Source organism: Colletotrichum phormii, assembly GCF_030913505.1.
Source record: "Colletotrichum phormii strain CBS 102054 chromosome Unknown BDP81scaffold_7, whole genome shotgun sequence".
Classification (NCBI taxonomy): Eukaryota; Fungi; Ascomycota; class Sordariomycetes; order Glomerellales; family Glomerellaceae; genus Colletotrichum; species Colletotrichum phormii.
In genome coordinates this window covers 1,464,363-1,478,980 of record NW_026851449.1, presented here as the reverse complement: position 1 = coordinate 1,478,980, position 14,618 = coordinate 1,464,363, and the positions used below count along the sequence as shown (strand labels likewise).

The 14,618-nt window shown below is 54.0% G+C and overlaps 2 protein-coding genes across 2 annotated transcripts; one reads left to right on the top strand and one right to left on the bottom strand.

The window, feature by feature from the left end:
• Nucleotides 1-4,714: 4,714 nt before the first annotated feature.
• Nucleotides 4,715-6,246, bottom strand: BDP81DRAFT_315692 (uncharacterized protein; the record flags this gene model as incomplete). Its single annotated transcript, XM_060584103.1, has 2 exons — nucleotides 4,715-6,094; nucleotides 6,178-6,246. The coding sequence occupies 2 exons, from the start codon at nucleotides 6,244-6,246 to the stop codon at nucleotides 4,715-4,717; spliced, it is 1,449 nt and encodes a 482-aa protein (XP_060446995.1).
• A 6,874-nt stretch (nucleotides 6,247-13,120) lies between these two features.
• On the top strand, nucleotides 13,121-14,371 carry BDP81DRAFT_448429 (Cys/Met metabolism PLP-dependent enzyme; the record flags this gene model as incomplete). The annotated part of the gene is made up of 1 exon (XM_060592299.1): nucleotides 13,121-14,371. One exon carries the CDS (start codon nucleotides 13,121-13,123, stop codon nucleotides 14,369-14,371), a length of 1,251 nt encoding a protein of 416 aa, XP_060446994.1.
• Nucleotides 14,372-14,618: the final 247 nt, after the last annotated feature.

Here is a 14,618-nt window from a genome sequence, read left to right as displayed (position 1 = left end):
AGACGAACCGCCTCTTTGCTTACCAAACACTGCCAAAGCCAAACTGCAGCCCGGCCAGCCACAGATTACAGAAGGGCAACCAACCCGGCTTTGACTAGACTATACTCGTCCGTCCCAGTTGGCTGTGGGGAGTTCAACGTTTCATCGCGCAACTCCTTGGTCAGGGAAGAATTGGCGACTCCTCCAATCATGGCATATTTTCCCCACAATTTCTCGCCCATTCTGTCAACTTGGCTCAACTTGGCGAACCTTTTGCGAGGGAGGCCCCCCCTTTCGTTTGCTGCTGGGACTCTGGGAGGGCAGCAAAGCGAGCTGCGCCCCTCAACTCTCTGGCGTAGCGGGCACTCAGGTGATCCAGCCGCCTGTTGTCTTCGAAGTTCGGCGTCAATAAACCCGCTCTTTTCAATCAAAGTGCCGTCTGCCACTCCGGAAAAGTCGCCAGCCAAAGTGCGGGTCATAGGAGAAGGCCCGAGCTGGCCGGAGGAGTTGGCTTGCGTACCCGAGATGACAGGTTGAACAGGTCCATCCCTGGTCTGTTTCAGTTTCCGAGGCCGTATACTACTACGAAAGAGAAGAAGGGCAAAAAGAAAGCACGAAACATTTTTGTTCGGAAGCCGTTGGCGCGAGCTTTGCCTCCCACGTGGAACCCTTTCTTTCCCAAGGCTATTATTGTTGTTTTCCGGCGAGAGCGGAAGACTTTGTTTGGTTTGATTTTCGCGCTGACAATTCGACAGGGGGTATGTTGAAATAAGCTTGGTCCGGAGCCATGATCCGAACACCTGCAACTTATCCCCGAGCGCAGCTTTAGCGAATGTCCATCCTCATGTCCGACTTATCAAATTCTCCGGGCTTATCGAGAAACGCGGAGAAGGACAATTGTCTGTCTCATTCGCGGACGAAACACACAATCAATCGGAAATATGATCAACTCTTTATCCTGACCATGATGTCAAAACCAAAACATTCGACGGCACCCCATGGATACCTCGAAAATTCCAATTGCAAAAGTTGAGAGTGTGCTGTGCTGTGTTTGGTCGGAATACCATCCGAGTTGAGTTGACAGCCGTTCGGCGCTAACTTCTTCTTTGACCAAGTTGGGGTGGTGCAACATTGTCACCAGGGCAGCCAATTTCTCACCCAAATACGGGAAGGGAAGTACACTACATTACCCCGGGAAACGGAACTCGGCTCGCTTCGTTGATGCAGCCCATCCCGCACCTCGTGTGACTGTGACTGTGACCTCGCTGCCTTCTTTTTAACATTGCCGTGATGTCGGCAGGTCAGCTACGTGCAGCATAGCGGGCAGCGCTACGCGCAAAAAAAGATTAGTAGTGGGTTCCGAACACGGATGCGCGCCAATGACGCATCGTCAAATTGCCCCAGAACAAAACCACTAGCCCCGGATTCCGGCTCTTTTCGAGAATAGATTCGTGGAACATCATCATCCTGGGGGGCTAGCTATCACTTTCTTTCAGTTTTTTTTTTTTTTTTTTGTCTTGACTTACCCCCACGATTATTATCCCACTAGATGATGTTCTTCTCTCCCAGCCTATCGTTGATCGAAAAAGCGGGATAATATCGGCATTAGAACCGGTCTGCTTGTGACAACTATTCCGTAGAAGCTTCTCGATGCCATGCTAGTTACTATTGAGGGCACTAGATCACCGATGGGAACTGGCCTGGTAAGTTGACAACCGCCACGGCAGCTCCATTCGGGTATTAGATCTCTTGCGCGTAGTATCTCTTTTGCCATAACTAAGGCCAGTTCTGAGGAAAAGGGGCCGGGTAAACAAATAGGCGACCTTCCCAATGGGACCAGCCTCCGAATTCCGCTTTCAAAGTAAGAGACAGGAGAGTCGAGATGCGCAGCTGTAATATTAGGCCCGAGTTGAGAAGTCGGGACCGAAAGAACGAGTTAGATGCTGCCTTGGCACTCAATCGAGACACCCATTGCCGGCGGGATCTTGGTATAACCGGGAAGGATTTGAGACCAAGACTTGGAACCCCCCCCTTTCTCGAGAGGAATCAATGACCAGACTTGGCTCGGTCTCATCAAATTCGTTGCCGACAAGTCTGGTGACAACCGTAAGTTCTTCCCATATCGACGAATAACCTGCAAGCCGTCGGAACGATGTTGAACCATTAAACCTTATGGCCCAAGTATCCACGCACGCATGTATGTGGTCACTCAAGTCCACGAACAGGACACTGAACCCGAAATACTTACATCTAGCTGACTGCTTATCTGCTCTTACAAGAAAAGAAGTCAACCTTGCCTGAATGCAAAATGCGAGTCGTCCATAGATAAACCCAGATCCTGTCCTCTTCCGGTTCCAGTTCTATCCACGTTGTCACACTCAAATTCACGAGCAAAACACTCAAATCAGACGTAGCTTACTCCATGGGTGATCGGTTCGCCATATTCTTACACCACGGTCATCCCTACCACTGGATTCAAAGTGCGAGTTGCCCACTTACGTCCCATGTATGAGATATCTTTGGACTAGCTTACCTACACCTGCCTGGCCTGGCCGTTCATCGAAGTCTCTTACACCATACCATCCCAGGAAATCCAAAGTACGAGTCGTCCACTGACGTCCCAAGCTTAAGTGAAGTCTAAAACAAGACAGCAGCATCAAATCGCCGCCGAGAGAACATGGCTGTTTGATAATACTGGTTTATTTATGCACAAACCCTCCAAAAGTTAATCTTCCTTTGCCGTTGTGGACAAGACAAAAGTTTCACCCGGCACTTTGCTATACGCGCGTACATAAGAGGAACAAGTCGAGAGCAACGGTATTGAAAATGTTACAACTCCTACCCACCCGGCATAGAACCTCCTTCATCCCGAAACATACCCACGACCACCGCCATGCGCCGCGACCAAGCCACGGCAGATCCGCATCCTCCCGTGCCGCAGCTCACATGGCCCCCATCCCACTCTATGCCGAAGGACCACGGAGCTCAACTTGACCACGGACTCCGATGGCCCGCTCACCCTGTTACCCGCTACCCGCACGCAACCTTGACCACCGTCTCCGGGATACCCCCATAGAATCCCATTCGCCACACCGACTCCGTCCGCCGACACGCCCCCCCGAGTCAAGCAACGACCGGGGACGTCGTCATCTCCACTTCCCTGCGCGGTTCCTGTACGGACTGTACGGAGAGAAACCTCCTTTTGCGTTTTTGTCTACCTAACTCTCTACCCCTTACCGGTACCCTCCCCCCCCTCTCCGCCGCTCCTGCGGCGCTCCGCGGCCCCGACGGCAGGTTCAACGCCCTTGAGTCCTGTTTCCCGCTCTTCCTTCCCGGTCGGGAGTTTCGAAGCGGAGGCTTCCCCGATGATTACTGTCCAAAAACGGGCAGTATGCTATTTATATACACTTTCCAGCTTCAGGTTGGAAGCCCTGGGGCCAAGCTACCTACCTTACCTACTTGAACCCGTGCCTGTCTTGTGCCAAGCACCTGCCAGCTTACACCAACTTATCCTCTCAACGTTCCCTTCCTCCGGCTCCCACATGCTCGAGGTCCGTCCAGCTCTCACCAAAAAGTGGGTGGGCGGGTGTACACCAGAAAACCCCCTCCATCTCAAAGTGTCCAAACAAGAAGAAACAAAAAAGTCTAGACCTCGCTTCTTCTTCTCTTCTTCATAGGGGACCTCGGCAACAAGACCCGAAAGCAGGGGCAACGGCTGGGAACAGAAGAACCAGAGATTGGCCAGATCTACCGTAAACATTAACCAAGCAAAAAAGCTGAGATGGAACGCCGCTAAAGGAAAATCAAACGGGGGGAAATACAAAAAGAAAAGACGATCAGAGTTAGGGTTCAGTAAGCCTCAGTACCAGCGGCAAGGCGGCAAGACGTGCCTTGCGAACTCCCTATTGGAAGAGCTTGCGGAAAATGGAGTAGAGAGAGAGAGAGAGAGAGAGAGAGAGAGAGAGAGAGAGAGAGAGAGACCTATGGGGCGGCCGGCAGACGTCAATCACATGGGCGCATAAACGTTGAGCTGGCGCCCCTCGGCATCGCCAAAAAAGAGTGTGCCGGAAAACTTCGTCCGAACTGAGCAACAACACACACACACATACCTACTAAGCAGCTGTCAATCTTGTATGCGAGCAGATGACATGTTTGGCTAGGCAGCACATGGCCCGGCAATCCAACGTCTGTTCGTTTCTTTTCGGGGGTGGTCCCTCGTCAGGGGGAAAACTTGTCCGGCCTTGCTTTTTCTCAAAATCCAACCCGTGATGTCATCAAATTCATATGCTAAAAGTTTTCAAAAATATGCTCTGCCTGAGCTGTCCTGGCTGTAGAACCCCGCTATCAGCCGTTATATGATATCCGAAGAAAACACCGTAACCGTCCATTCCCGCGAAAATGCTTGACCATAAGTCCCTCATAAAATCCTGACCCATATATGTTATGATGATAAAAAATTCCCCGGCTGATTCTTTCCCCTGAACGGCCTGTGATCCGCAAGAAGACAAGTAAAGTCGTAACAAAAGTGACCCGTCCATGCGTAATGCCTTCCGTCCAGAGGTTACCCACCCGTATAGCCTTGCCACCTGAAACTCCTGATTCCCACGACTCCTACCCTTCCATTCTTATGTGCACCTCTCATGCCGTCAGGATCGGCCGATCTAAGCACTCGCCAATCTGAAAAATGCGTGATCCCATACGTCGTGTGTGTCCGCGCAATAGCCAGCTGTTCCGCTTACACTGCGTTCGCCGGGATCGTGATTCCCGTTACCGGGATCTGCTGTGCTCTTTGAAAAACACCAGTCAGGATTTCGATATGGTTCACGAAAGACTCGGCAGTCATGTTGTGGCCCTTGTCTGCCTTGCTTTCCTCTGTAACCCAGTCTGATCCCCAGACTTCTGGTGGAATGATGGAGTTCTTGTAGAGTGCAATCCGCACGGGCCACTCAAGGTGCTCCCACCAGGGGCTTGTGGCTTCAAACTGCGAGACGATGCCCATGACTTCTCTCCGAGCGACACCGTGAAGCCACCACACTGCTGACTCGAATCCTTTAAGCAGCGCGAAGAAGCAAGCAAGAATTGTCAGGGCGCGAGGTCGACGCTCTTCTAACAACTCAATGAATCGCTTTGACACGGTGGCGGGAAAAGCGAGCGCGGCGCCACGATGAGGCAATTTGTGCGCCCAGTTGAGAACGGCGATAGCATGCTGATATGATTGCCTGGTTGACATAGCCATAAGGGTGTCTTCGGTTTGAAGTTCCTCGTCCAAGTTGTCAAGCAACTTTCCAAAGAAGGAGGTGGGCGAGGTCGCATCGAGATCCAGCTGGAGAACGGGCTGAGAATCGATGATGGGAATAACAACGCCGCTGTTGCGAATCCAAGGCCAAGATGTCGCTACAACCGTTTTGACGCCCTGGAAAGCGTGGAACCAAGGAAGGGGGAGAGAGTAAACGCTAGAGGGGTCGCTCGGGTCGGCTTCGTCGCGGATGAAGATTCGTGTAGCCGTTGACTGGAAAGCAATCAGAGCTGCTGTGAGGAAAAGTGACTCGGCGTTAGCCTCGGTGATGCCGTTTTGTAAAGTTGTGCAATATGCCGCTAGCGAAGATGCCATGTACGAATGAGATGCCCTGATGAGTGCCCTGTCGTCAGGATTGAAAGAGCGCAGGTGTAATGCAGCCACAGCAAGCATAGCATCTGCCAGGTAGGTGGCACCGCCGAAGGCCAGCCTCGGAACAGTGTTTGTCCAAATATCCTGCGTGGCGGGTGTGTTCACCACGAGTGTGCGGGACGTCATTGACGTGAACTGATGCATCAATCGTAACTCCAGAAGTCGGTTATTGGGCGTGGTCGTAGCAGATACGGCAGCAGTAGACGGCGTGGTGTAGAGCGGTGAGCAGTTCATGGCAGGTGGTGAGCCAGAAAAAGACGGCGTCTTTGCCCGATGTGCGGATGGGGATGGTGCTGTGGACGAGGCTCTGTCAATGGGAGACTGTGACGATTGGGTATTCGAGGGTGTGAGGGCGGTGAGGAGGTCGTCGAACATGTCGGGGTTCTCGAAGTCGCACGGTACGCCGTGCTTGAGGCAGTTGCCGCACCTAGGGTGGACTTCATCGCACTATCACGGGACCAGTGTCAGCCAACAGAGCCATGCCGTGGGGAGGCAAGCAGAAGCGAAGCATGTGGAGGGACGGAGGGTACCTTGATCTTGCGCGACTTGCAACGCTTGCAGCCGGCTCTCGACTTTTTGTGTGATCTTCGGGGAGGCATGTTGGCGATGGTTGAGGCTGTTGATGATCAGATGCCAAAGCAGTGATCAGGTCGGCGGGGTCCCACTCTGTAAGGTGAGCGTGGGTGAGTCTTCACGTGTCGTCAACGGGGGGTCAATGTTGACGTTGACGTTTGTTTCTCGTGGGGGCTCAGATGTGACAGGCCGAGGAGCATGACAGAGAGGCGATCTTGTTGACGTGATGCGGATGTTAAAAGTTGGAGTTCGTTGTGTTTAAGGTGTTGACAGGCGCCAAGGGCAGTCGAATGAGGCAGATGGGAAGGAAGGAAGAAAAGAAATGAAGTGAATGATGGTGTCGAAGTTTCGGGGTAGACTGGGAAGTTGTAGTTGTGGAGATTGACGATTCGGGGTTCGAGGGACCGGGGGCCCGGGGGTGTGCGTGTTGCGTTTGCGCTGTTGTGGGCCCAAGTGCTGGTCCTTTCTGTTTATGGGACCGTCAACCCCGTACCGAAAAACAACAAAACAGTAAGGCCGAAAAGGGAATCCGTATCGCAAGAGAGCAAGTTGTTGTGAGGCAGAGAGGACGGACCAAACCAGAGCTTGGACAGAAGTAGTTTATGGGTGCAAGTGCCTTCTGCGAGGTTAAAGTAGGTAAATAAGAGAAGAGGGCTTGGGTTTGAGTTGAAGCAAGGAAGAGGAACTAAGGTTGGGAGAGAAGTCGAGTTGAACGCCGGGCGGTTTGTAACTTCAGGTTGTTGCAGTCAAAGGTGAAGAGGCGTGTCACTATCGGCGTCGCGGGGGCCGGGGACGGGGGGACGCTCAGTGGCACGGGAGTCGGGGAACGGTGTCAAAGTCACAAGTGAATCATTCTTTCTTGTCTGAAGAACCTGACGAAAAGACGTTTTTTTCCCTTCCTGTTTAGCGTTGAAAGGTTAGGTTGTAGTTGCTGATTGCTGTGCTGTCGTAGGGCAGAAGGGAGGAAGGGGGGGAATGGCCCGGATGGGAGCAGGGAAGGGGAGGGTGCAGCACCGCAGAGTCACTGACATTTGCGGCCGTGGGCCGTGGACTGCGGGCTGCGGGCTGTGCAGCCTGCGTACCTGCCCACCGCCCTCCCCCTCCACACTGACCGAATCGAGTTGCGGCGAATTGTCAACTCTGACCCCACAGTAATAAGGTAACCTTGTTGCCGGACGGATAGCCAGGTACAAGCCCGGCTCACCTTCCTGCAGTACGATATGCAAGTACTCACTTCTTGCCGGGTAAAACTCCAGCTACGCATGGGACTTTACATCTGTCACCGTCATGCTCCGCCACGCCATGGCCCACGCTGACATGATCCACACCTCACTCTTACTATGTACACTACATAATCCGCAAGAATACACAGTCCGACAATTAGACCAAAACCCGCGGGGCCGACGACTCCAGCATGGTACCTACGCATGGGAAACGGAATTACGGGATCGACCGACGAATACCTCGCCAACATGCTTAGCTGCAGTTTACACTAGAGAGAGAGAGTACGGATATGCATCGAATCTACGGAGCATAGAATGCAGCCACCACGGCTAATGCACATCTCTCCTGGCCCCTGTGGCCCCTGTGGCCCCTCCAAGAAGGTACCTCTACGGAGTACTGTGTATTACAAGGCGGCTCATCAAAAGGATTTCCTGCTACGGATAGTGCCTACGACTCCAGCGCCGAACATTTCCCCAGATACATACGTTGGGACATAAACTGTCAAGTTGAGTCCATCATGCCATCTACCTCCAACCACTTGACATGTGCGCTCGCTTACGCTTAGCATCATAACCAGTCCCGTGCCTACCTTACACATACTGAAGACGGGACTACACTTTGAATAAGGTACGAGGTACGGAGTACGAACCCGACACGTCAACTTCATCGGCCCCGGTCCCCGTCCGCTGTGGCCAACACACCGACCAGCTGGGCAGCAGCAGCAGCAATAGCAAGGCAGCAAGACCGAACAAGCCAGGGCTCAGAGTCTAAACACCACAGCCAAATATCCCGTGGCTTCTGCAACGTACCTATCCATACACAACCATGCGTGCCCACCACAACGACCGCAACGGGTACCATTTCCCACTGACTGAGCAAGAACTGCGCCGTGCGTTCTTTTCCCTACAACAGTCCCTTACCTCCTAGCGGGCAGTGGAGAACTCACAGTCCGCGGTGTCCCCGCTTGGGCGTTTCGCTTCTTGACGGAGTAGAGACGACACGGCCGAGAAGCTGCGAGATTGGTCGGCATGACACCACGACGAGACAACCTCCCACACGGAGCGGGCGGGTGAGCGGGCGGATCGGAGGAGAGCGCCTGGGAGCTTACGCCAGTTGTGTCTGCCAAAAAAGACACCCTTGGTTCTTGTCGTTCTCGTTGTCGCCTCTCTCTGCCGGAAGATCAATGGTAGGGTAGGGTGAGATGTCAAATCATCCCTCAGCCCTGTTGCCGGTACCAGTACCAAAGCCGCTTGGTAACCTTTTCAAAACACTCTCTATTACCTTCGGCTCTCTCCTTCGGCACCTTTGCCGGCGGGAGAGGAAAATTCAAAATCTGAAGTTTCCTCCAACATGAGTCGGGGCAAGGGATGACGAGCGTGCATGGTCCTGGCGGGATGCAGAACACAGAGATTGCGCGACGGTGAAGCCCGGCAGACAGGCCAAACGTCAGACGAACGAGATTCATGAACCCGACTCCGCGTTGTCCATCCGCGTGGAAAACCCGCTGAACCCCGTCCGTTGGATCTTCGCAGCCTTTTTGCTTCTCGTTAACAGCTTAAGCATTACGCACGGCTTACGAGACATGCACCGCAGCGACGCGTCAACTGGCTATGAAGCTTTGCAAAGAACATGTCGGCAGATGAACATCGTCGACGCGCTGGTTCCCTTATACAGTTGTTGCATCGCCACGAGCTCTCGTTTCCAAGGTGTGGCGCCCGTCGAACATGTCAAATCCATGTTTAATTGGGCAATACGTTCCGTCAATAATCGCCAACCAATATGATCTGCGATCTACAAGTGTGGAAACCTAGGATAGGACGGGATGTGATGTCCTCCAAGGTTGAGTGGCGGCGACCATGGTCGAATCAAAGAGCTCCGAGAGCTCGCGGGTGTGGTGTGCGCGCAGGAACCCTATGCTGGCCATTGGGTCGGAGTCCAGGCCATCCGAGTGGTGTGACGGGACGGAAAGGGGGCTGACGTAGATCTGAAGGAGGCTTGGGCACCTGTTTTTCTCGCCGTCGATTAAGCCGCACATGCAAGGCATGCCGATTGAAACAATCCTGGGGTCCTGCATGGAGCTGGCGTGGGGAGGGAATCAAGAGCAGTTTGGGTGATGTGACCGGCATCTGGCACGTGAGGCAAGTCTTGATACGCAAACATACGGAGTACGCAGCAACAATAACCGCCGGTCGCCGGGCGGGAGGTAAGGAGGGTTTCTAGAAGAACCCTCCTATCAAAGATGAAGAAGAGCCAAGCCTTTCATGGTTGATGTCGCACATGGGTTCGCCCACAGACATCGCTTGGGAGCACCCCGGACTGGCGGGGACGCTACCGACTTCCCCCCCGCGGTATGATACGGCTCTTTACATTACACTTCATCCGAAGCCTATGTCTGCTACTACCTTGGCTTGCGGCTGACGGAATATGCCCCACAGCCGATGCTCATTGCTGGCCAAGCTGAATAGCCAATCCTGGGGAGATGAAAACGATAACTGGACGACGCATGATTTGATCGACGCTATCGCAACGTCCGGGCCAATTCTCCCAAGCATGTGCCAAATCACTCGTAAGAGCGGCACCTGTCCGGAAAATGTCAATAATTATTCCATTTCCATCATGGAGTTTAACCCAGTGGGACCATTGCACAGCTTTCTCTGCGAACGGCTCCCAATAATAGACGGTTGTTTCGTTGAAGCAAGACGTGAAGACCAGCAGAGCGGTCGAGGCAACACGAAGCTGAGCTCAGAGATGGAAAGCCTTTGTGGACGCCGGACATACCCTTCCATACCTAAAGTCAGTATTCAAGATGACACTGGCATCGTCGACAGTGCATCGAGGTCTATGCAAGGGAGTCGACATGAGCATTGTTTGCATGACTGCGCATAGCAAGACGGCGGATTTTCGTTTGAAAGCAGCGTTCGGTTATTCGGACTTAGCGTCTCGTGCAACAAGCCGTGCCCTACTGCTTCAAGACTCCGTCAGGTTGCTCTCAACGTCCAGAAAACGCATCTGGGCAAGTATAAAGCATAGGGAACAGCTGGAACGCAGTACCATCGTCCGAGAATCCGCTCGCCTCGGCCGATCGCTCAGAGAGCTGAGTCCGCCGAGACGGCATGGCAATTCCGCAATGATCGGCGATAGGCGGAAGGGCGCGGACGGCCGGTTCTCTGTGCGACTATGTGTATGTTTGTTCTACGGTTCTACGACCTGCCAGCTTGAAAAAGTTGACTCTTCGCTGACATGCAAGGACGCTCAAGCCAAAGAGCAGGGTGGACCCAGTACCAAAAAAAGGCAACACTTCCCAAGGTTTGAAGACAACGTTTTAGTAACAGACTTTTTTTCCTCTTGCGCGTAGGGCTGGCCGGCTATCCTTGCGTAGTCCGAGCTAGAAGGGCGGCGGCAGACGGGAAAATGGGAATCCTATACGCGAAAGACCTTCCAGATTGGGCCGAATGGCCATGGTCTTGTGGCTTGTTTGTTGACAATGTGTTGTTCGAGGGGGGCGTTGAGTTTCGTTTTATTCTTCGCTGCGACCCAGACGTAACATGTGAAAACGCTTGTAAGCCCATGAGATGGTTTCCCTTGGAGCGGTTGAAATCTAAGGTATGTCCCAATGGCATGGGTAAGCTTAGGCAATTCCCTCCTCCTCCCTCCTCCCTCCTCCCTGCCCCCGCGAACCCGCGACCGCAGCCCGCCCGCCGGCTATTTGTCACTTTTCCAATCGGAGGATTTGAGAAGACAAAAAATCCCAAGCCTGTCAACGAGTGTTCGGCCGCTGCCGTTTTACGACACTTGCAATGTTTTGGTGTGGCGCAAGGACTGATGAGTTAGTTAACAGTTTTCTAGACGTGAAAGATTGAGGTGGGTGTAGCAAAGGTAAGGTAAGTGTGAAGCAAGGAGTTTGGGGTGAAGAGACGGCTGTATGGGAGCTGGAGGGGTGGGTGAACTTCTACTGCGCACAAGTTGGTGTGTGGTTGTCCGCCAGGAACCTTGAGCTTCACTCTTTCTGAGGTGACTGTTGGGGGAAAAGAGAGGATAGTGTAAGCGGTTGCATTAGTCATGAGAAGCAAGTAAGAAAAGGTGAAGTGGGGGATGAAAGTCTGTAGGGCCGAAGCTGGCCGCCGCTTGTGCCGAGCCGGGTTCTTTGTACCCCACCTTTCCGCAGTTTCTCCCGGCCGCTCTGTCCTTTGGGTCCCCGTTCGGCCTTGAAATTCTCCCCGGGCTGGCCAATCTCTGGTGCGCAATGATACCACATGCAGTCTGCAGGCTCTTCCACCGTACCTTACCTTATCTCTCAAGGTATGCAAGAATGCGATATGTCAGCAATGCGGACCTGCGGAGCCAAGACCCCGAAAAGACCCTGTTACGGAGAATCCGTGCCGCACCTCAGCTGGGCTGTTGATAGTGATAGCTGCCTCAAGGTGCCCGTGGTGCGTGCTACTAAGGTGTCGTCAGCATGGCAGCTTACGGATACATACCAGTGGAAGGAAGGTAGTATTACCCATTAGTCGGCGAGGGAAAAAACAGCACAGCGGCAGGGCGCAAACTCTAGATTGTGCATCATCGGGATTTGTGATGACGGAAGCCCATCGAACCACGTTTTTTGCTCATCAAGATTTTTCCAGCTCCAGCTCCAGCTCCATTCTCAGCTGTGCGCGCCCTTTGTAATCGCGTCAGCTGTGGCACACGAGGCGGTGTGTGCTTGAGGAATCTTTTGAAATCTTTCAAATCGAAGGCGTCATCCAGGGGGGGCCGAGATATAAAATGTGATTTCATATGACCTTCTGCCCTTCTGAGCTCTACCTCACACTACTGCGTAGCTCCCCTCCACACGTCTCTTCGACCTTCCCGATCAACCCGATCGAACCGTCGCAGTTTTAGTCTTACCCCCTGGGGAATCCCTCGAGCACCTCATCACCTGCCTACAAGAGCTCAGTGCCTTGCATAGCTCCGGATTGCGCCATCCTCAACATCCATACAAAGTTGCAACCCGTGTGACTGAACAATTGGACAGATCGTCTTCCTTGTCGCAGACCGCCTGTCTCCGCCAAAAGAAGAACGTATTCAAACTTGCCCCTCCAAGACAAGTGGGAAAGCATTCAAGACAAGAGGTTGACGATAATAAGAACAACAACCACCGAAAACGTCCTCTCGCCTGTCTAGACCTACAGCTACCAACCCCCAACCACCAAAATCAGCCCATTGACTCACCAAAACCAATCCGTCTTGGTCAGCAGGCGCGCGATTCCGTGATTGATTCCTATTCGGAGCTTGGGGCATCTCCGACACAAAGCACCGTCGTCTTTTTTTTTCTTCGGCCGCCGGAGCGTAGCGGGGCAATTTCCACCTTAAACATCCTACGGAGACTCGAGCAACTTTTTTTTTTTTAAACTTTTTTTTTTTTTTCCCCCCATAACGTAACAAACGACAAGAAAAAAACGACCCCGCGACTCGACTCGGTTACCGTCGACTTTATTTCGCACAAACCCCGAGAAACGTAGCCCGGATATCTTCCTCTCGATCCTCCTTTTTTTTTCTTCACTTCCTTTCTTCTTTCTGCATTCTTCTAGATACCCTCACATCTTCTATCCTTTCTTCTCACCTCAAGAAGAAAGTTGCAATCTATTACCCCGCCAAACTCCTTCTTATCACGACAACCCCCCTCCATCAGCAATCATGACCGTCCCCGTCGCCGAGCATCCCATCGAGACCCCTCCGCGGGCGCCCTCACCCGTCCACAACTTCGGCACCCTCGCCGTCCACGCCGGCTCCCCCCACGACCCCGTCACCGGCGCCGTCATCGAGCCAATCTCCCTCTCCACGACCTTTGCGCAGACCAGCGTCGGCAAGCCCGTCGGCGTCTACGAGTACTCCCGCTCCAGCAACCCCAACCGCGACAACTTTGAGCAGGCCGTCGCCGCCCTCGAGCACGCCAAATACGCCCTCGCCTTCTCCTCCGGCTCCGCCACCACCGCCGTCGTCCTCCAGTCCCTCGCCGCCGGCTCCCACGTCATCTCCGTCTCGGACGTCTACGGCGGCACCCACCGCTACTTCACCCAGGTCGCCAAGGCCCACGGCGTAAAAGTCACCTTCACCCCCGAGATCGAGGTCGACATCTCGGCCCACATCACCCCGGCCACCAAGCTCGTCTGGATCGAGAGCCCCTCCAACCCGACCCTCCGCCTCGTCGACGTCCGCGCCGTCGTCACCCAGGCCCACCAGCACGGCATCATGGTCGTCGTCGACAACACTTTCCTCTCCCCCTACGTCCAGAACCCCCTCGACCTCGGCGCCGACATCGTCGTCCACTCCGTTACAAAGTACATCAACGGCCACTCCGACGTCGTCATGGGCGTCGCCGCCTTCAACTCCCCGGACCTCAAACAACGCCTCGGCTTCCTCCAAAACGCAATCGGCGCCGTCCCCTCCGCCTTTGACTGCTGGCTCGCCCACCGCGGCCTCAAGACCCTACACCTCCGCGCCCGCGAGGCCTCCACAAACGCCACCGCCGTCGCCACAGCCCTCGAGGCCTCCCCCAACGTCATTGCCGTAAACTACCCCGGCCTCGACTCCCACCCGCACCGCGCCATCGCGAAGAAACAGCACCGCAACGGCATGGGCGGCGGCATGCTCTCCTTCCGCATCAAGGGCGGCCACGCCGCCGCAGAGCGCTTCTGCCAGCTCACCCGCATCTTCACCCTCGCCGAGTCCCTCGGCGGCGTCGAGTCCCTCGTCGAGGTCCCCAGCAGCATGACCCACGCCGGCATCCCCAAGGACCAGCGCGAGGCCGTCGGCGTCTTTGACGACCTCGTCCGCATCAGCTGCGGTGTCGAGGACGCCGAGGACCTGCGCCGTGATGTGCTGCAGGCCCTCGACAAGGCCGTTGCGGAGCAGAAGAACGGCACCAACGGCGTCAACGGTCACTAGACTACAGAGAGAGAGAGAGAGAGAGACGAGAGGCGCAATTTCATGACATTTTTTTTGGATCAAAACTTTGTTCTACGAATCTATAACAGAAGCGTAGAATTCAGTTTTTGCCTGTTATCTTGGGAGTGGGGTGGCTGCATTCGATTTGGGAATTATTTACGAGCTACCTAGAGACGGAACATGACGTTTCCGTCGACTACCGCTAACGTCATGATCAACATCATCATATATAAAGACGGTTTCTTAA